Genomic DNA, 19,799 nt, shown 5'->3' with positions numbered 1-19,799 from the left:
GGGGAGCAAAGAGCAGCGGGTGTGTGTGTGTGTGTGTGTGTTTCTTCCTCTGCGCCCCCAGCCAGGATGAGTGGCAGGTGCATTGGAAAGGTCAAGGGCTTTGGGTCATGCTGATTGGAGTTCAAGCTCAGTCCCTTCCCATGTTATCCTGTCTGTTCCTCTCCAGGGGGAGTCAGAGTGGGACAGTGTCCTGCTCAGGGTCACACAGCCTGCGGGGCTGGGTGTGAGCATGGCTCTGGAGGTGCCCGTTCTGCCATCCTCACTCCCCCCTGAGGCCCAGCATGCCAGAGCCTTCCTCACAGCAGCCCCCGGTAACGCAACTGAAAGGGTCTCACCCCCAAGTACTGGCTGGGGCAGGCCCTCCCCCACACACACTCACATACACACTCACACAGGAAGAGCCTGGTGGGAAGGGGGTCACACACACACACACACACACACACACAGGAAGAGCCTGGTGGGAAGGGGGTCACACACACACACACACACACACACTCACACAGGAAGAGCCTGGTGGGAAGGGGGTCACACACACACACACACACATGCTGTGCGAGGGAAGAACCAGGTCTAACTAGGTCACCAGCGTCAGGAGCAGCCTGGCAGGGATGTATTTTAAGGAGCACCTGGAGGCTGGGTGGGGAGGGCTGAGGAGGGCTTCTGTCTGGCGGTCCTGAGGCCGTCCCCTCACCTCCTGGGGCTCAGCATGGACAAGACCCCAACATTCAGCCCCTTCCCCTGCCGTCCTGTGTTCCCCGCCCTTCCCTGTTCAGGCCACCGTGTCCGTCCTCCCCGTCTGCCTCTCCACATCGGGGCTGGGCTGGCTCGTTTTATGGGGGCGTTGTTTGTGAGCTCCCGGGTGGGCACGTGACTCAGCCAAGGTCACGGTCTGAGTCAGCAGGAAGCCAGAAACAGAGCCCTGAGCGCCGAGCCTGTTCTTCCGGGAGACCAGGGGCTTCGGGACCTGCTGGCCGGGGTTGAATCTGCAGCCCCAAATGTCTCCAGGTGGCAGAAGTGCTGCCCCTGACCGGCTGTGCAACCCCAGCAAACCCCCTGGCCTCTGAGCTCACGGCCCTGCAGCTCACCGGCTTCGCTAAGGTGGACAGACTGTGTGACATCACCACGGCCAGTTTTAGGACATTTTCATCATCACCCCAAAAGGAGCTCTCGCCATTAGCATCCCTCCCGCATGGCCCTCCCCCCGCCCCCGCCCGGTGGATACTCATCTGCTTCCGGTCTCCGTGGGCATAGCTCACGGCCGGAGCCCTGCGCTGTGGTCTCTGGTGTCTGGCTTCTCCCGGGAGCTCGGTGATTTCCGGTTCACCTGTGTGACAGCCTCTCTGAGCCTCGGTTTTCTCATCTACAAAATGGGGCAATAATAGCACCAGCCTTCAAGTCCCATTGCAGGAATCTAATAAAAAGGATAAGCTGGGCGGGGGGTGGGGCAGGATCTGGTGGACGAGCGAGGCCCTGGGAGGCAGGGAAGGGGAGAGTGAGAGGCGGGCTGTCAGCACCTCTTCCTCCTTCTGGCCGAAGGGTGTTTGCTCATCTGCTCGCCAACTGGTGGGCCTTTGGTTGTTTCCACTTTCTGGCTATCACGAAGAACGCGCCACGAACATCCGGGTACGAGTTTTTGTGCGATGCGTCCTGCCGGGCGGTGTGTGGGGGCTTCCTGGTCTCCGGACCCCCAAGAAGCCTCCCCTGGCCAGTGGGGAGCGCGCCAGCCACACACCTAAGGGTGGTGGTTCCACTTCCGGGCAAGGGTGCCTACCCGGGTTGCAGGTTTGAGCGCAGACTCGGTTGGGCTCATGTGGGAGGCAACTAATCAATGTGTCTCTCTCACATCAATGTTTCTCTCTCCCTCCCATCCCTCCCATCCCTTCCTCTCCTCTCTCTCTCTCTCTCTCTCTCTCTTTCTCTCTAAAAAAACAAAAACAAAAACAATGGAAAAGAATACCCTTGGGTGAGGATTAACAAAACAAACAAGCCAACAAAAAAAAGAAGCCTTAAACTCTTCCCCACGAACTCCAGATTTGGGCGCGGGGCAATATGGAGTCCGGAAATAGACTCCATATTGCCCCGCGCCCAAATCTGGACCCAGGGCATTTGGGGGAGGGAGTGGGGAGGGAAGGAGTGGGGGTTTGGAGGTGGAGAACCCATCCACTGACACCCGCTTGACTGTGGAGCCCAGGACAACCTTTACATTCCCCAGCTTAGCCACGCCCCCGCAGCCTGTGTGGCCATTGCACAGATCAGGAAGCTGAGGCAGGGGAGGTGCTACCAAGCTCCATAGCTAATACACAGCTGAGCGGGTTCTTCCATCCGGGCATCCGGCCGCCGGCCCAGGGGCAGCTGCCTGGCCCAGACTCAGCCCACAGCCTGGCTTGTACCAGGGTTTTTCTGCCCCGGGATCCTCAGCAAGCCTGCCTGGGAAGTGTTCTCAGTCTCATTTTAAAATATATGTTTTTTTTAATTTCAGAGAGGGGGAGAGAGTTAGAAACATCAAATGATGGAAGAGAATCCTTGATTGGCTGCCTGATGCATGCCTCCTACTGGGGATCGAGCCTGCAACCCCAAGCATGTGCCCTTGGCCAGAATCCAACCCTGGACCCTTCAGTCCGCAGGCTGATGCTCTATCCACTGAGCAAAACCGGCCAGGGATCTCAGTCTCATTTCAGAGAGGAAGACATGGGGCTAAGGAAAAAGCTCTGCCTTCCCAAGAGCTCACCATGCCCTTGAGCTGTCCTAAGTGTGTAGCAGTCATTCGATCCTCACAGCAACCTCTCTGTAAAGTAGTCACCAGCGCTATCCCCATTTTACCGACCAGGAAACGGAGTCAAAGTCAAGAGTGTTGACCAAGGCCTCACAGCCCACAGGCAGAGAAGCCGAGATTCAAGGGCCCAGAGACTACCCACCACCCACCACTTTGGAACTGAGGTTACCAAGTTACAAACCACTGAGATTTAAACCCAGTTATAAAAGCTGAGATTCAAACCCGGATCTGGGCATTTGAAACTGCCGACACCCGTGCCAAACTGGGTTCCTGGCCATCGTTGGCCGCTGAACCCATCCCACCTCCCAGACCCCTGGGTGAGAGAATTGAACTTGAAGCTGGAAGGACTTGGAGGTTGGCCTTCCTCACACGGCGGGGAGAGAGGAACGAGCTCTCCAAGGTCTCTTCTGAGGGCACTAACCCCCTTCGTGAGGGCCTCACCCTCCTTACCGCATCTACACTCAGCTGCCTCCAATGGCTCACCCTCTAAACTAGGGGTGTCGAACTCAATCAGAGAAGGGGCCAAAATCTAAAATCCAGCCTAAGTCGCGGGCCGAATGGTTTACTGAACAGTCATAAACTCATTGTGATGGAAACGCAGCGGAGTGCAGTGATGACAGCGCGGTGCGGGCCACATTGCAAGGCCTGGCGGGACGGATCTGGCCCGCGGGCCTTGTGTTTGACACGCGTGCTCTAAACGCTGTCACCCTGGGGGCAGGACACCACACGTGGATTTTCAGGGCATGCAGTTTAGCCCGCAGCAAGGTGGTGTGATTGTTTTGTCTTCCTGATGAGCACAGAGTGGAGAAGCTGTGAGGTCCCAGACTTGTGCTCAGTGTCCGTCCGGGATCACACTCACCTCTGCCTCTCTCTTCCCCTCCAGACGAGGCCTGTGGCTGCCGAGGCCGCTGAGCAGGGCCAGGCCGGGCCCTGCCCACCAGGACGCCCAGGCCCCTCACCGGCCCCGGGAGCCCGCCAGCTCTCCTGCCGGCCCCGCCATGACCTCGGAGCCCACGTCGGCCCCGGTCGTGCCCCCGCTCGACTCGCCCAAGTCCCCCGTCTGGCCCACCTTCCCCTTCCACCGGGAGGGCAGCCGGGTCTGGGAGCGGGGCGGCGTGGCCACCCGGGACCTGCCCAGCCCCCTGCCCACCAAGCGGACCAGGACGTATTCGGCGTGAGTACCTGCCCCTCACCCCGGCTTCGGGCCCCTCCTCCCCAGCCTGTCTTCCTTCCCAAGGACGGAGAGCTGTGAATGCACTTTCCATAACTGCTAGTGTTCATTCATTCATTCATTCATTCCACCAAGATTTACGGGCTCCTGACCAGGGGACCCGGGGCGAGTTAGATCCCACAGGCTGCACCCAGTCCAAAGGGGACTCGCCCCCATCCAGTCCCTCCGGCAGGGCCGGGAGTGAGGACCCGCGTGAGGCACCAGGGAAGAGGCCGTCTCAGCTGCGTTTGGAAGCTCTAGCAGGTGGAGGATGGAACAGCCTGGGCCAAAACGGAGGCACAGGGGGGCCTTTGGTGTGGGGTGGGCCTCTGGGGACAGTCACTGGCTGGGGTGCATGAGGGAGGGGCTTTGTGGGACCCTCAGGGAGACTGACTTGGCTGAAGGAGAAGTTTTGTTTTTGTTTTCTTAATATATTTTATTGATTTTTTACAGAGAGAAAGGGAGAGGGATAGAGAGTTAGAAACATCCATGAGAGAGAAACACCGATCAGCTGCCTCCTGCACACCCCCTGCTGGGGATGTGCCCGCAACCAAGGCACATGCCCTTGACCGGAATCGAACCTGGGACCTTTCAGTCCGCAGGCCGACGCTCTATCCACTGAGCCACACCGGCTAGGGCAGGAGGAATTTTTTGATGGCAAGTGCCGGGTGACTCCTGTGTCCACCCACGGCTGGCACGGAGCAGATGGTTAATGAATGAAGAAGGGGCACGTGACATGCGTGAGATGCCATGGCTTCAGGAGACAGTGCGGAGTGGGGGCGCTGTGCAGAGGGGTCCTTTCTCTCTGGGATGCTGAAAGGACTGAGTCAGCACCCCTGTGTGGCTTCTGGGCTGGGAGGCTGTGGGGCCTGGGGACCCCTCGGCCGCAGCCCCACTCCCCGACCGTCCTCAGGACAGCCCGCGCCTCGGCCGGCCCCGTGTTCAAGGGCGTCTGCAAGCAGTTCTCCCGCTCACAGGGCCACGGCTTCATCACCCCCGAGAACGGCTCCGAGGACATCTTCGTGCACGTGTCTGAGTGAGTCCCGCCCAGCCATGCCGGTGCCCTCCCTGGCTGAGCCTGCTCCTGGCACCCCCCATCGGGGCTGGGGTGTGGGGGAGGAGGAGGGCTGGGCCAGGTGGGGAGGGGCCCTCAGACCCCAAGCGCTGGGAGCCGTGGCTGAGCAGGGGGGCCTGCAGCAGGGAGGGAGGGAGGGAGGGGGGAGGTGGGCGAGGCCTGGGTCCCAGCCCTAATGCCAGGCGTGACCTGGGCAGTCACAGCCCTCTGAGCCTCACATCTCACTAACCCCCCCAGCACGGAGGAGGGACAGTCTGTGTCCCCGTTTGCAGACCAGGGGGCCGAGATGCTGAGGGAGGCCAGGCCGGCCTCGGGCCACGCTGCAGGGGGTGTCCGGGAGGGAGCTGCCATCGGGCTGACGCCCCTCCTCTGCCTCCAGCATCGAGGGGGACTACGTCCCCGTGGAGGGCGACGAGGTGACCTACAAGATGTGCCCCATCCCCCCCAAGAACCAGAAGTTCCAGGCCGTGGAGGTGGTGCTCACCCAGCTGGCCCCGCACACGCCCCACGAGACGTGGTCCGGGCAGGTCGTGGGCTCCTAGGCTGGGCGGGCGCCCCCCGGGGGGACAGGCGGGCAGGCTCCTCGCCCCACGGCACTGGCCGGCCCGGTCCCCCAGGCAGCCTCAGTGCGCACGTCTGTCTGTCTGTTTTGCCCGTGTGCTTCCATCCAGCCCCGTGACCTGTGACTGTTGTGTGAGCTGGACTGAGGGGGAGGCCACCGACCCGCCCTCTCTGCTTGTCCACTCTCCTTCCTCCCCTCCCTGCCAGGTGGGCACAGGCCCTCTCGCCCCTGCCCACCTGTCCTGTGGCCACTGCACCTCCAGAGCCTGCATCAGGCCTGGGCTGGGCGGCGGGGGCACCCGGGGCTGCAGGGACAAGCTCCCCCGCAGCCTGGGCCTCTGGCCCTGCCCGGCCGGACTCTGCCTGTTTCTCAGCCCACCCTGGGCCCAGGCTCCAGTGCTGGCCCGCCCCACCCTCAGAAGCCAGGCCCTGAGCACTTCGGGGCCTCCAGCCTCCGGCAGGAGTGGTGACAGGTGGAAGCCAGCAGGCCCTCCTCGGGGGCTGGGCCAGGCCGCCTGCCTCCTCCAGCTCTCACCGCTCTCAGCACACTGGCGGTGGGAAAGGGCCTGAGGGCAGGAGGCAGCTTGGGGCTCCTTTTGCTGGCCAGTCCCTCCTCCTCAGCCTGGCAGTGGCTCTGTGAACCCCAGCCTGAGGTCCCATCTTCTCTCCTGGCCACGTGGAATCCTGCTGCCTCCATTTCCCCAGGAGGTGCGGGTCTGCGGAGAGGGGGGTGGGACACCCCCCCAGCTTAGGTCTAGGACTCCCCTCTCCCTGACTCACAAGCCCCACGGACGCCCTGCCCGAGCCCAGCACAGTGGCTGGTGGGTGGACACGGCCCCTCAGGCAGGGCCAGACGGGCACCCACAGGAGCAGCCTCAACCTGGGAGGCCGCCAGCCCTGCCACCCTCTTCCCAAAGCCGAGAGGTGGCTCCCACCGGCCCCCAAGCCAGCGGCCGAGTTGTGGTTCCTGTTGTCCGTCCCTTAAGGTGTATGCGTGTGTGCGTGCTGTGTGCATGTGTGTTGTATGCGTTCACTCTTGGGTGGGGGGATTCCCCTTCCTCGAGCTCATCGCCTGGTGGGGGTTGAATGGGGTAAAGGGGGGCTGCCAGGACAGGCGGAGAGCCCGTCTGCGTGTAAACGGCTCAGATGCCCAGCGTCAGGCGTCAGTGACGGTCTGGGACCCCCAGCCCTGAGGATCCCCCAAGGCTCCAGGGTGGAGCCTGGCAGCCCCCCAGTGGGGAACGGCCCAGCCCACACCCACTCTGAGCCGGGCCCCGGCCTCTCCGTGCGGGAACAAGGACTCCCTGGCCTCATGGGCAGGTTTACTGCTGCAGGTTAACCCCTAGGAGCCCCAGGGCCCGTCCGGAGAGCAGAGCCCCCTCTGCAGGCACTGGCGAGGGGGCCGTGGGACGCCAGCCCTGGGGCCACCCGGGGCGGCAGAGGTCAGGGGCATGCTGTCACTCACACCCGTGTCCAGTCACAAACCCTCCGAGGCCCCACCCCGGTCCTCCTCACACTGGCAATAAACCCTCAACTGTGACTCAGCCTGGCCCGGAGCTGCCTGTCTGTCCGGGTCCCGGGGGAGGGCTGGGGGAGGGCACCCCACACCACCCTCCTTGCCTCCTGTGTGACCCAGAGGTGGCTGTCACAGCACCGCCTGGCGCCAGTACCATCCGGACAGAGCGGACGCCGCTCCTTGTTGGAACTTTAATGTCTGTGATCAAGTTCTCCCAAGTGCACGTCCTCCCCTCCCTCCGCACCCTGCACCCCGGCGGGCCCGGCAGGCAGGCAGGCGGCCGTCCCGCAGACACGCCGCCTCCGGCCTCCAGTGTGGACAAAACCCGTTCCGTTCGGAGGTACAAGCAGCAGTGGAGCCAGGGCTGTCGGGGTGAGGACGGAGCGGGCTGTGGGGGGCGGTCCCCGCACAGGCCCGGCCTCCAGCAGGCGAGGCGGGCGAGGCGAGCGAGGCGAGGCGGGCGAGGCGAGCGAGGCGAGGCGGGCGTCCCGGCAGGCACCCTCCACACCAGGCCGGCACCCTCCGCACCAGGCCGGGCCCTGCGGCCGGGCGGTCTCGGGAAGTGGGGTCACGCCTCGTGGGCCGTCTCTGGGAAGAAGATCTCGCGGCATCGCTGCACGGTGTCCTGAGGGGACACCACGCTGTGGCCCACCGTCCGGGGGTCGGCGTAGATCTCAAAGTCGTTCCCGCCCTGCACACGGGAGGCAGACAGGCTGGCGGCTGGGGACCAGCCCTCACCCTGGCCTGGGGTCCCCTCCCCACACCCACACGGGCTCCTCCAGAGCTGCCCCTCAAACACCCAGAAAGCCCTCCGCCTTGGCCTGGTCCGGGTCTGCCCTGACCTGTGGTGTGACAGGGGGCGAGTGTCCAACCAGCTCCAGGCCTCAGCCTTGCAATCTGTGCAATGGGCTGGCACGCACTGGCCGTTCTCTGGGCGTGTCCCAAGCGCCTGTTCTCTCCCCCGTGTCCTGGCCTGGCCGGGGGGAGCGCTCACCGGGCTGTCCTCTCCCCCGTGTCCTGGCCGGGCCGGGGGGCCGGGGGGCGGGCGGGCGGGCCGGGCGGAGCGCTCACCGGGCTGGTCTCGTTCCCGAAGAAGTGGATGGTGTCGAAGCTGTCCGGGTCCAGGCTGTCCAGACAGTAGCGCTTGTCCCAGCCCTCGGGGAACACGTCGAAGCTGATCATGCCGCCTGCGGGGGCCGGGGGACAAAGCCAGCAGTAAGGCCCTCCGTCCGTCATCTCATTCCACAGCCCCGGAGCGGCTGCTGAGGCCCAGGCCCAGGCCCAGGCCCAGGCCCGGGACAGACAGGATCCTCACGGGAGTTTCGGTCCAGGTGGGAGCAGCCGTCACAGGCCGGCCCGCCTCAGAGCAGGCGGGCAGGGCAGAGGGGCGGGGTGAGCACTCTGGCCAGCGGGTCAGGGGGGAGACCTCTGAGGAGGTGACACAGCGGAGATGGAAGCCAGAGAGGTGACGGCTGGGGAGCAAGCACAGCCCAGGGCAGGTAAACACGTGTCCCAGCGACAGAGAGGGCAGAGGGAGGGCACGGGCCTGGGGCCGGGGTTTCGTTAGGAGTGAGGAGCCGCTGGAGGGTCTGAGCAGGGGTGTGGAGTGGAAGTGAGGGGGCCGTGGAGGCCAGCACAGCCTGAGAGGGAAGCCTGGGACAAGGCTGTGGCAGAGGAGGTGTGAGCAGTGTCAGATCCCAGGAGCATCCCGGACTGGGCCAGGACAAGGGAGGGGTGAGGACCAGGGTCAGGTGGGGAAGACGGGGGGCCGTAGCGTACAGCGTGCTGCCCGTTCGGCCCCGAGGGGTGGGAGGAGGCCTGGCGGCCCCCAGCGGCCCGGACCTACCCCGGGAGAACCGCAGCCCTTTGCCGGCGAACTCCGTCTTCAGCGCTTCCACGAACTTCTCCCGGATCCTCTCCTTCTGCGGGGGGGGGGGGGGGGGGAGGGAAGCAGACCAGGGCTCAGAGGATGCGGGCCAGGCGCCGCTGGCACTCTGTGCCTCACCGAGCCTTCAGCTGGAGAGCACGGCCCCACCTGACTCAGAGCCAGGGCCGGACCCGGGAGTCTGTGGCGGAGCTCAGTGCCAGCCCCTGCCAGTGGGAGGTGGGGGGTCCCCTGAGGACAGCTGGGAGTGGAGGCTAAAGGAGGGGGGCTGAGGGGAGAGGCAACCCGGGTCCCGGCCATAGACGCCAGACAGGAGCAGGGGGAGCGAAGAGCCTGCGGAGGCCTGCGGATAGCAGCGGGGGGCGCTCAGGGGGTCAGCAGGAGGCCGGGCACCCCCATAGCACCAGCCTCAGTGCTGAGCACCTCCTGAGGGCAGGGGGCAAAGCTCAGCAGGAGCGGCCCACCCGAAGGCGGAGGAGGTGGGCCGGCCAGGCAGACCCCGCAGGCTCAGGCACCTCGGGAGGAGGCTGGGCCGGCGCCCAGCTGGAAGGGGGCCCTGGGAGGCTGAGGGCGGAGCGGACAGGGAGAGGATGTGCTGTGCCAGGGTCCCCATGGCTCAGCCGGAGAACAGGTGGTGCAGGGGACACACGGGTGAGCAGACCTGAGACCACCGTCCAGGCTGAGTGGACAGGAATGGCTGTTGGGCCCATGTAGGTGGGAAGACGCCCAAGCTGTGAGCTTAGGAAATGAGGAGCTGGCCGAGTCAGTCCCCGGTGCGGAAACCAGTGATGCTGGGAAGATGCACCTGGTAGGTGCCTACGGGGCACTGGTCCTATCAGAACGCCCCCTCCCCCCCTCCCACTGGTCCTGAGGGAACCCCCGCTGGCCTCAGAGGGCGAGGGACGGGGTCCCATCGCCCAGGCGGCACCTTGTCCAGCTCAGAGAACTCGATCCGCTCCTCCAGGCTGCAGCTGCGGCCGATGGGCGAGATGTTCAGCATGCCGTTCCGGAACTCGATGAAGGTTCCCCTGTGGTGATGGGTGGGAGGGAGGGCAGGCGGGCGTCAGAGAGGAGAGAACGGCCCTGAATTCAATCCAGCTCTCCCGGACCTCACAGGGACGAGATCCACCCGCCAGTCAGGGCCGGAGCACCTGCAGGTCCCATCGGAGAGACCCACCCTTCTCCTCAGGCCCAGGACGGAGAGGGGCGGGCAGGGCGGGCGGCGGGCTCACCGCTTCTTGGGCAGTTTGAGCAGCGCCATGTAGCGGAGGCAGAAGTTGATCAGGTCCTGCAGCAGCTCCTCCCCGAGGTGGTTCTGGATGGTCTGGGCAGGGACGAGGGCTGTGAGGGCGGGCGGGGGCGCTCCCGCCGCCCAGGACTGTCTCTCTGGGGAAGTGTCCGGGGCCAAGGCCCAGGGGTGGGGCGGGGGGGGGGGGGGGTGGTTAACCTGCTTGGAGAGCAGCCGTCCATGCTTGTACTGCACCGTCCCGTTCTCGGCAAACACGTAATCAAACTTCTCAATGACTTCAGGGTCGTGGAGAGCCGGGGAGAAAGAGGGAGCATGAGACCAGGCACCCGAAGCCCGGGACAGAGAAAGCTCACACTTCTTGGCTTGGCATTCGAAGACCCAACCTGCTTTTCTACATTTCTCACTTCCTGCAGCGTTGGTTTCTCCCAAACAAGCCAACAGGCCAGGCACCCCTCTAGGCTGTGCGCATGCAGGTCACTCAGCCTGGGACGCCCTTCCCCCCTTTCCCCATCCTCTCCCCCAAGACCCGGCCCCCCCGCTCCGGTAGCCTCCAGGACTGCCCAGCAGAGGGCGGCATTTCCGCGTGGTGCTCCCCAGTCCCCAGCGCCCGGCTTTGGTTTGGTTTTCCAGCTCCCATGACAGCCGTCAGGGCTGGTTGCCTGCGAGTTTAGTCTCCAGCTCTGGCGGCCCTGAGGGGGCAGAGTGGGGAGGCACCCGGAACCCAGCCAGAAGCTGCAGCGGGTCCGGGGGGGGGGAGGCCGCCTGGACAGTGGGGGAGGAGGGTGGACATGGAGGGGTGGACACAGGGAGATACCGCTGGACTGGCTGATGGAGTGAACGAGTGGGTGGGGAGAAGGGAAATTCATGGATATTTCTCGTCTGAGGAGCTGGAGCAGCTGCCTGAGCTAAGATCAGGAACTCAGCTGAGAACCGGGGTTCTGAGTCCAAAAACTTCCCGGGAGACATCAGAACCCTCCTCCTCTGTAAAATGGGATAGTCATGTCCGCCCTGAGGCAGAGTTGTGAGGGTTAGATGAAAGGAAGTCAATACACAGTCATTTTCAACAAATGGTAGTCGTTACTGATTATGCCCATTTTAAAGACGAGGAAATGGAGACTCAGCAGGAAGAACTGAGACTATAAACCCCATAAGGACAGGATTCTGCCTGCCTGGTTCCCTGCCGTGTCTCCAAAACTACAGAGCCAGGCTCCGGGCCCAGCATGGCTGCTGAGGCAGCGAGGGAGCCGTATGGCTGTTCCCTCTCCTTCCTCTGCAGAAACAGGAGGGGGTCTGTGGACCTCCCGAACTCCCCTCACCCACACCAGCCCGCCTGTGGGCCTCTGGACCGGTTCTGGCCCGCTTGTCCTACCTTCATCCCCCTCTCCCAGCTGCTCGGCAATCTTGGAGTAGTCCGAGCCGCCCACCACGCCGATCTGCACCCGGCTTCGGAGCTTCTGCAGGAAGGCAGCCACCTCAGGGTCAATTTTCTGCAGGGGGCAGGGAAGCACAGATCCCGCTGTCAGCCCCCGCTCAGTGCTCAGGCTCCGGGGGCCCCTGTTCCACCTGGACCTGAGGCAGCTCAAGGCTTAGAACACAGACCTGGAAGCAACCAGAAGCACTTGGGTTCAGACTCTGGCTCAGGTCCCTCCACCACAAAACGACCCTGAGCAAATGGCTTTGCCTTTCTCTGTCTATAAAATGGGGGTCATGGGAGCAACACATGCAGGGGGTCAAGCCATTAACTAGCCACCCATTATGTGGAAAGGTTACCCATCAAAGAAATGCAAACTAATGAGTTTTCATCCATGTTTTCAAACAGCCCGGTATTCAAAGCTGATAATATCAAGGGTGGAAGGGGATACAGAGGAAACACACACACACACACACACACACACTCGCTCAAAAGCTGAGTGTGAATTGGTACAGCCATTTTGGAGGGTAACAAGGCAAGATCTATTAAAACTTAAAATGCACGGGCCCCATACCCAAATTTCCACTTTTCTTTCTCACGTGTATATGGAGGCCCATTGGTTTTATAATAGTGGAAAACTACAAGCAACATACCTGCTCGCCAATCAGAGAATGGCACACACCTGTTCTGAAATATACCGCGGTGACACAGAATAAGGCAGACCTTGTACTTCCTACATGAGAGTCCTAAGACATGCTTGTTGTCAAAAGCAAGCTGCAGCCAAGACAAGGCTCAGTGGATAGTGCGTCGGCCTGCGGACTGAAGAGTCCCGGGTTCGATTCCGGTCGGGGGCATGTACCTTGGTTGCGGGCACATCCCTGGTGGGGAGTGTGCGGGAGGCAGCTGAGTGATGTTTCTCTCATCGATGTTTCTAACTCTCTGTCCCTCTCTCTTCTTCTCTGTGAAAAATCAATAAAATATAAAGAGAGAGAGAGAAAAAAAAAGCAAGCTGCAAGCCTGGCTGGGCAGCTCAGTGGGTTATCCGCTGGTTAGTGCATCATCCCGATACACCACGGTTGCTGGCTGGATGCCCAGTCAGGGCACAAACAAGAATCAATCAATGAATGCATAAACAAGTAGAACAACAAATCAGTGTCTCTCTCCCCTTTCCTTTCTCTAAAAGCAATTTTAAAAAAATCATGTTGCAAGAAGGCACCACAGTATGATGTTATGATAATATTTTTTGAAAGCCTCATAAAACAATGTATTCTATTTCCTCTGGATAAACAGAGACCCGGATAAAGATCTGGGAGGAAGGAGCCACACAATAAATAGGCAACCAGGTTACTTTGGGGAGAGGGTTGCATCCTGACACAGTCAGAGGGGACTTCAGTCTTCTCTGTTGTCATTCTTTGCAAGAGAATGCATTTATGAATACTTGCATAATTAAAAATTAACTTTTAAATATATTTTATTGATTTTTGTACAGAGAGGAAGGGAGAGAGATAGAGAGAAACATCGATGAGAGAGTTATCAATCAGCCGCCTCTTGCACACCCCCTACTGGGGATATGCCTGCAACCAAGGTACATGCCCTTGACCGGAATCGAACCCGGGACCTTTCAGTCCCCAAGCCGATGTTCTATCCATTGAGCCAAACCGGTTTCGGCTAAAAATTAACTTTTAAAAAGCACTAAGGACAGGGTCTGACAACATAGGTGGACAGCACGAACACACGGTTCTTGTATAGGCTGTTGGGTCAGAGAGCAAAGAGGAAGAGGAAAGGGTGGGGGCTGTTCCCGGGCCAGCTACTTCTCCCTCCGCCACCATCTTTCTCCCCTCCCTGAGGACTGCCAGAGGTCAGGGAGGCCGGATTCCTCCCTGTGCCCCCAGGGCCAAGCCGGGGCCTTCCCAAGGAGACTTCAGGACCCAAAAGGGGAAGGAAGCTAAGACCTGTGTTCCCATCAGCCTCTGCCCTCAGCCCCGCCCACCGGCTCCCCGTCTAGAACCCTAAGTAGTCGGTCCTTGTGGCCCCAGCCTGGTGAGGAAGGGCCCAGAGGCTCATCCAGGGTGGAATCCAAAGGGATCAAAACTGGAGCAGAGGCTAGAGAATAAATATGGTGAGATGCCTTTCAAAGAACGGCACCCCCACCTTCCCAGCGCCACAGAACCCCCAATGTGACCACATCGGGCCTGGGAACTCTCCCCTCCAGGTGGGCAGAGCCCATACTCAACGGGAAAGTACAGTGAGCCCTCCCCCTCCCCACCGCTGGGGTGGACAGCCAGGCGGGAGAGTGGCTTGAGAAACCAGATCCAGGCCGGGGCCTGCAAAGGTCGGGTGGGATGGTACTGAAACCCCTTTGCTCCCACGAGATGGCCTTTGGGTGCGCTCCAAGCCCCATCGGAAACCCTGGGTGCAGACGCCAGTTTATGGCTACCCCTGCGTGCGTCCTAGGGCTGAAACGGGGAGCGCGCGGCTGGGGAGCAGGGGGCGTCCGAGATGCAAGCCCCGGCGTGTGGAAGCCTGGCGGAGGGGGAGGGAGGGGAGCCAGGCCCCTGCTGCAGCCTCCTCCCTCCAGAACCCACCCCGCTCGGGTGATCGCGGGCAGAGGGGTTGTGACAGGAGGACCCGCGTGTCCATCACTGCCACCGGGCGGTCCCCCGAGCCAGGGGCCGGGACCTCTGCAGCGCACACTCGGCCTCAGAGGCCGGGGTCACGCCGCCGCAGGCCCCACACTCGGCTTCCGGGGGTCCGCGGGACATTCCCCACCGCAGCTCCCGAGCGTCGGGCCCCTACCTGGCGAGCGGGCGTGAGGGTCCCGTCCACGTCAAACAGGCAGAGGACGCGCTCCCTCCTGCGGGCGCCCTCAGCGGCCACAGCCATGGCTGCAGCTCCGCGCCCGCGCGCCCGGGATGTGGCTGCCTGAGCCGCGTCTAGAAGGGGCTCTTCCATAGGGCGGGGCCTGGGCGGGGCAGGAGGGGCGGGGCCATCCCGAGGCGGGGCCTAAGGGGACAGACCCAATGGAGGGCGGGGCCTGGGAGGGGCGGGCGCTGGGGGCGGGGCTGAGAGGAGCAGACCCAATGAGGGGCGAGGCCTTGGAGGGGCGGGGCCTGGGAGGGCAGACCTTGGAGAGCCGGGCGCTAAGGCAGGACTGGTGAGTCTGTGCCGAGAGGCGTGGTCTCGGCGGGGAGGGGCGGGCCTGAGCGGATTGTAAGGATGGTTCTGATTGCACCAGGCAGAGAAGGGGCGGGGAATAGGGCGGAGCAAGCCCAGCTGGGAAGGCCGTGTTGTTCCAACCCGTACGGAGGCGGGGCCTGGGGCCCGCTGCTTTGAGAGAGAAGGAGAGCCCGGAAGAGCGGGGCTGGGCCTAGGTCGGACGGTGGCGGGATGATTCTGATTGCATCAGGTGGTGGAGGGGTGGACAGGGGCGGGGCCTCGACAGGGCCAGGCGGGGCGAGGGCTGGACCATCCCGACTTTCATCGTCTGCCTTCAATCATTCCATAACTCGCCCCTCCCTGCTAATGCCTTTGCCCTAAAAATCTTGAGCTTGAAGAAATCTCATGCCCTTTGCTCTGGCTATAGACTTTGCCAGCTGGCTTTCTTTTCCCTCCCTTACTCCTCCTGCTGTCCTTCTGTCCACCTCCTAAGACTCAGCTCACAGTCCACCTCCTTCAAAAAAGCCTTCCCGGATCCTTATTCATAACTATTTGATCATCACATTGACTCTGGAGTTGGTTCTGGGTTGTCTTCCCAGGTCCACCATTATGTGACTTTGGATAAGTCATTTCACTTCTCTGAAACTTTGTGTCTCTATTGGCAGAATGGGAAGAATACTACCTACTTTGTAGGGTTGCTTTGCACATGAAAAAAAAAATAGGAGAGCCCACAAAGTATTATAGCAGGCACACAGCAGACCCATTCCAAAGGAAAACATATACTAGATGTGTTTGATACTCTTACTGATTAAAAGGCCATTTCCTGTCAGAAGTCTTAAATTGTGCAGACCCTTTGAGCCAGCAATTCTACTTTTAGAAAATATGAAGAAAAAAATAAATTGGGGGTTGGATAAATTAACCACGGTCCATCTATAAGATTGTTGGCGGTGGAAAAAAGCACCAGGTGTTACACCAGTGGGGTCAGACTGGACCAAGGTGCAGCAACCTCTGTACTTGAGTTCTTGCTAGGAAAGAATTCAAGATTCAAACTATAAGAACATTTATGCCCTGGCCGGTGTGGCTCGGTTGGTTGAGCATTGTCCCATGCATTGAGAGGTTTCAAATTCGATTCACGGGTTTCAGGCTCGATCCCTGCCTATTAAGGGGTGTTAATGTAAATAAAACATTGAAACCTGTAAAGAATTTTTGTGAGTTTATTTGAGCCAAACTGTCGGCGTAAGCTAGGAAGCAAAACCTCAACGAATTGAGATAACGCTCCGGAGAATGGCAATCAAAGGAGGGACATATATGGGTTAATTGATGATAGATTAAGGAGGTGGGATAAAGCAAAGGGAGGGGGGAAGAAACCACTGGGATTGGATAAAAAGTAAAATGATGGACACATAGCATACTTAGGTGGGCGCAGGAACAATGAACATGATAATGAAGGGATTTGTGGTCTCAGTCCTGGCGCCCAGCACAGTTGGTTGTGCCCCAGAAAAAGGGAATTTACAAGTTACCCAGATATTTCAAGGATATGTTATCATAGATGCAAAAAAACAGATTGGTTCAGTTAAGTTAAAAGTTGACCTTGTAAGTGAAGATACTGGCCAGGATTTAACTGCCCACCATCACTGCTTTTAGTTCAAGTTTAATTTCAGACCATCTTTGTGGTTCCTTTATTTTTTATTTTTATTATTATTATTATTATTATTAAATATTGTATTGATTTTTTTACAGAGAGGAAGGGAGAGATAGAGAGTTAGAAACATCGATGAGAGAGAAACATCGACGACCAGCCACCTCCTGCACACCCCCGACTGGGGATGTGCCTGCAACCAACGTACATGCCCTTGACTGGAATCGAACCTGGGACCCTTCAGTCCGCAGGTGGACACTCTATTCACTGAGCCAAACCGGTTTCGGCAGCTCCACCTTTTCAAAGACAAAGATAAGCTCCCAACAATATCACACCTACACCTTAGACCTGTAGTGAACCAGTTTCCTGACAAATACCTTTCACAACCTCTCCCTGAATTCTCACTACTCATTTCAGTGATGAGGATTCTGAATTCAGAGAGGGGGAGTGAACTGCCCCGGGGGAGACTCAGGACCCAGGAAGACCAGAAGGGGTGGCCCTTATGGCCACCAGCATGTCCCTTTAAGAGGGAGGCTTTTCCCTGGCAACCGGTGTTCAGATGGGGCCCTGCGGAGGCCCCAGGGAAAGCGAGGAGCAGGGCTGGGTACCGGGGCTGGGAGGCCTGGCCAGAGGGTGCTTGCAGAGCACCAAGGAAGCCGGGCCTGAAGGCAGGGCGCCTGAGACCCCATCCTGGCAGGATCCTGCTCACGAAGGAAGCCTAGGCTCTTCTGGGCCAGACAGCTGGCTGAGGTCTGCAGGTTAGTGACTCCATGTTTGCTTTGGGCAGTATAGCTCATCCGTTGGGCATTTCATTTCTTTTGCCGGAATCCTCTGCGTTGACTGCGCCGACACTCGATGTTCAGACGTAGGTACGGACACCGGAGAGCTGAAGGTGCTTTCCCGGGGCACACAGAGCAGGCGGGACTCATTCAGCTCCGTTCCCCCAAAGCCCAGGCTTTTCCCGCGCCCCGTGGTGGAAGGCCAAGGTCAGCCTGTTGCAGATGAATACGGGGTGCTGACCCTTTGTTCCCTCTCTGGAGTGTGAGCTTCTGAGGGAGGGCAGTCCCAGCCCAGGGGCAGCCCAGGTGTAGGGGTGTACCGTCAGGCTGGGAGTTCCTGGAGCTGCCTCTCCCCAGGTGACCTTGGGCGGGCCCCTCCCACTCTCTGGTCTGTTCCTTATATATTAATATAAACTAAGGGGGGGGGGTCCCTCTCACAGACCAAGAGCCCACAGGGGATGTCCTCCTAACTGCTTAGGCCTCTCCTCATGGAGAGTGGGCCTAAGCTTCAGTCTGGCGGGAGGTGACTAGGCTGATCAGGGGAAGGTACCACCCATCACCCCGCTGCTGTCACTGCTGGCTGGCCAGGGCTCACGGCTGCTTGAGCCCTGGGCCTCGCAGCTGCCAGGGGGCAAGGCTGCCTGAGCCCCAGGCCTTGCAGCTGCTGTGGCTTTGTCTGGATGGACATCCGGATGGAGTACAGAAGACATCAGCTCTAATCAGCATATTACCCTTTTATTAGAATAGATGGGACCACCACTGCAGCCTCTCTGGGTGCGGGGGGGGGGGGGATGTGCTTAAAGAGGAGTAGGTTAGAGCTATTGCTGGTTTTAATTCCATCTTGGTTGGGACAGTGGGTGGTTGGGGAGACGGTGGGTGTTGGCAGTATTTTCTTAATTTTCCAAAGTGCCTGCAGAGTTCACATTGTTTTCACAATAAACTAGTGTTACATTTAAACAGCCGCAGAGCGCATGTTTACCGGTGTTTTGTGGAGGGGTGGAGACTTTTGCTGGGTTGGCACAGGCCCCCTGGGGGATCCCTCAGCCAAAGCCAGTGGGGACATAGATGGCTGGGCCCCAGCACTGCCCCACCTGGGGGCGGGAAGCAGGACAGCAGCCTCCTGGCACCTGGGGTTAGTGATTTCTGAGGCTTAGACCTGTGGTATCAGTCCTGCAAGGACTTGAATTCTTTCCTTGGGCAAGTCACTCCTCACCTCTCAAGCCAGGGATGGAGAGAGGAGTCCCACAAGGAGGCGCCTTAGAGAGTACTGATGCAGTTTTAATTCTACAGAATGAACTGAGGCCCAGTGAAGGGAAGGCCTGATCAAGGTATCTGAGGCAGAGGTTCAATCCGGGGTGTCTGGATCCAGGTCCAGGGTTTTTTATGACCTACCTCTCCCCCTCAGTGTGGGCCTGAGGACTGAGTCACAGCTCTCTGCCAGGCCCCGTGGGCACTCAGATGACCTCAGCCAGGCCCTGCCCCAGCTGGCAGAGGAGTGTTTGGGGAGGCACCCGCAGGAGGGAAGGGGCAAAGGCTTTGCAATCCTGAGGAGGGCTGCTCTTGAGGGTAGGTGAGGAGGGAGAATCCAGGTCCAGCAAATGTTAAGGCCAGAGGTGGAAACCGCCTGCAGTGATAGGGCTGCTCTTGCAGAGGGTGTGGGGTTGGAGATCTGGGGACCGTGATAAATGTGTTGCCCAGTGGGCCACGGAAGGGTAGAGGTGTGTGGGGAGCAGGGCAGTCATGTGACCCGCGGTATCCAGGTCAGCCGAGTTTGATTGCGGGCAGTGTTGTGGGGTGCACAGCGCCACCTGGTGCCCATCTCTCTCACCGCAGCGTAACCTTATCTGGCTCTTTCCAGCAGGGTTCTTTGTAAATCAGTGGTGAAAGTCATACACTCTTTCCTGCTCTCACCACTTCTTATCTCTAAGGCTTACAACCAAGCAAAGGTGGCACATCCAGACTCAGCAAAGTCAAGCTCAGAGGGAGACAGACAAAAAAGCCAGGGCTTCTTATTGGATGCTCACCCAGACCTTCACATACGACACAAAGGCAGCAGGCAGTGAGTTTATTGCGTTAGAAAAAAACATCAAAGAAAACCAGCAAACACCTCCGTACTAAACAGTTATTTGACTTCAAGGGCAAAAAGAAATCTCAAAGGTACAAGCTTTATTTCTGGGAGGGGTGGCGGTCTCATCGCACCTTTCCATCCCTTTAACCAGCGACCTGCCATGGAGGGGTCCACTGTGCACCACAGTCACTCTGGCCACCCGTGCACGCCCGTGTGGAGCTAGCTGGGCACATGGACACGCTCCTGAGGTGCTGGGAGACAGAAACGTGAGGGGGTCCGAGTCTGAGCCTGGGCTCCGAAGTTAGCGCTGTAGGACGTGGGTTGGGAGGGAGAGCGTGCTTTCCTGCAGGGCTCTGATCCTTCTGTCTCTCCCCAGGGCACAGGCATTGGCACAAATGGCTGCCGGGCATGAGGGGGACTCAATGGACCAAGTGACTCAGTCTCTTAGGGGAGCCATTTTTCAGGAGGGCCCTGGAT

At 60.0% G+C, this 19,799-nt stretch overlaps 2 protein-coding genes and 1 long non-coding RNA gene across 4 annotated transcripts in view; 1 reads left to right on the top strand and 2 right to left on the bottom strand.

Annotated features, from left to right (window-relative positions):
• The window catches only part of CSDC2 (cold shock domain containing C2), a 9,164-nt gene extending 2,000 nt beyond the window's left edge, over positions 1–7,164 (top strand). The window contains exons 2-4 of the mRNA XM_036456496.2: positions 3,657–3,947; positions 4,897–5,019; positions 5,438–7,164. Coding sequence (XP_036312389.1) covers positions 3,772–3,947; positions 4,897–5,019; positions 5,438–5,600 — 462 coding nt within the window. The 5' untranslated portion in view covers positions 3,657–3,771 and the 3' untranslated portion in view covers positions 5,601–7,164. The remainder of the gene's footprint in view (positions 1–3,656; positions 3,948–4,896; positions 5,020–5,437) is intronic.
• LOC123653107 overlaps positions 1–19,623 on the bottom strand; it is a 25,019-nt gene extending 5,396 nt beyond the window's left edge. Inside the window, exon 1 of the long non-coding RNA XR_006742736.1 lies at positions 19,504–19,623. This is a non-coding gene — a long non-coding RNA (uncharacterized LOC123653107). The remainder of the gene's footprint in view (positions 1–19,503) is intronic.
• On the bottom strand, positions 1,426–14,631 carry PMM1 (phosphomannomutase 1). 2 transcript variants are annotated; one of them, XM_045587442.1, is made up of 9 exons: positions 14,477–14,631; positions 11,639–11,756; positions 10,468–10,544; positions 10,253–10,344; positions 9,949–10,048; positions 8,982–9,057; positions 8,207–8,322; positions 7,690–7,826; positions 1,426–1,479 (listed from the first exon to the last, which is right to left on the bottom strand). In XM_045587442.1, the coding sequence occupies exons 1-8, from the start codon at positions 14,561–14,563 to the stop codon at positions 7,704–7,706; spliced, it is 789 nt and encodes a 262-aa protein (XP_045443398.1). In that variant the 5' UTR covers positions 14,564–14,631; the 3' UTR covers positions 1,426–1,479; positions 7,690–7,703. The 2 variants fall into 2 exon arrangements, with proteins under 2 accessions (XP_045443398.1, XP_036312383.1); XM_036456490.2 differs by lacking the exon at positions 1,426–1,479 and adding an exon at positions 7,352–7,584 and having other exon boundaries at positions 7,664–7,826.
• Positions 19,624–19,799: the final 176 nt, after the last annotated feature.

Source organism: Pipistrellus kuhlii, unplaced genomic scaffold (genome assembly GCF_014108245.1).
Source record: "Pipistrellus kuhlii isolate mPipKuh1 unplaced genomic scaffold, mPipKuh1.p scaffold_m20_p_3, whole genome shotgun sequence".
Lineage (NCBI taxonomy): Eukaryota > Metazoa > Chordata > Mammalia > Chiroptera > Vespertilionidae > Pipistrellus > Pipistrellus kuhlii.
The sequence above is the reverse complement of the archived record's forward strand: the minus strand, read 5'-3'. Positions and strand labels throughout refer to the sequence as shown.